Source organism: Malurus melanocephalus, unplaced genomic scaffold (assembly GCF_030028575.1).
Source record: "Malurus melanocephalus ecotype Western Australia unplaced genomic scaffold, MMel_1.1 scaffold_3416, whole genome shotgun sequence".
Classification (NCBI taxonomy): Eukaryota; Metazoa; Chordata; class Aves; order Passeriformes; family Maluridae; genus Malurus; species Malurus melanocephalus.
In genome coordinates this window covers 3,889-4,918 of record NW_026626648.1, presented here as the reverse complement: position 1 = coordinate 4,918, position 1,030 = coordinate 3,889, and the positions used below count along the sequence as shown (strand labels likewise).

Here is a 1,030-nt window from a genome sequence, read left to right as displayed (position 1 = left end):
CATTTTCGGGGGTCCCATTCTGTTTTTTGGGGGTCCCCACTGACCCCTCCCCAATTTCGGGGTCCCCACTGACCCCTCCCCAATTTTGGGGTCCCCCAGATGCCGCTGGCCCGCAGCGTGTCCGTCAGTTCCGTTATGGGGTTGGATGATTTGGGGAGGGGTCCCGTGCTGTTTTTGGGTTCCCTGCTGACCCCTCCCCATTTTCGGGGGTCCCGTTCTGTTTTTTGGGGGTCCCCACTGACCCCTCCCCAATTTCGGGGTCCCCAGATGCCGCTGGCCCGCAGCGTGTCCGTCAGTTCTGTTATGGGGTTAGATGATTTGGGGAGGGGTCCTGTGCTGTTTTTGGGGTCTCTGTTGACCCCTCCCCATTTTTGGGGGTCCCATTCTGTTTTTTGGGGTCCCCCAGATGCCGCTGGCCCGCAGCGTGTCCGTCAGTTCCCTGCCGGGTTTGGATGATTTGGGGAGGGGTCCCGTGCTGTTTTTGGGGTCTCTGCTGACCCCTCCCCATTTTCGGGGGTCCCGTTCTGTTTTTTGGGGGTCCCCGCTGACCCCTCCCCAATTTCGGGGTCCCCCAGATGCCGCTGGCCTGCAGCGTGTCCGTCAGTTCCGTTATGGGGTTGGATGATTTGGGGAGGGGTCCCGTGCTGTTTTTGGGGTCTCTGCTGACCCCTCCCCATTTTCGGGTGTCCTGTTCTGTTTTTTGGGGGGTCCCGCTGACCCCTCCCCATTTTTGGGGGTCCCGTGCTGTTTTTGGGTTCCCTGCTGACCCCTCCCCATTTTTGGGGGTCCCTGCTGACCCCTCCCCATTTTTGGGGGTCCCATTCTGTTTTTTGGGGGTCCCCACTGACCCCTCCCCAATTTTGGGGTCCCCAGATGCCGCTGGCCCGCAGCGTGTCCGTCAGTTCCCTGCCGGGGTTGGAGGATTGGGGGGGTCCCGGCGCCCCCGATAACGTCGTGCTGTTCGAGGTGGCGTGGGAGGTGGCCAACAAAGGTGAGACCCCTCCCCAAAATCCCTGCGGGACCCCCGAGA

At 61.7% G+C, this 1,030-nt stretch overlaps 1 protein-coding gene across 1 annotated transcript in view; it reads left to right on the top strand.

Annotated features, from left to right (window-relative positions):
* The first annotated feature begins 783 nt into the window (after positions 1-783).
* The window catches only part of LOC130588124 (glycogen [starch] synthase, muscle-like), a 4,023-nt gene continuing 3,776 nt past the window's right edge, over positions 784-1,030 (top strand). The window contains exon 1 of the mRNA XM_057389085.1: positions 784-991. Coding sequence (XP_057245068.1) covers positions 874-991 — 118 coding nt within the window. The 5' untranslated portion in view covers positions 784-873. The remainder of the gene's footprint in view (positions 992-1,030) is intronic.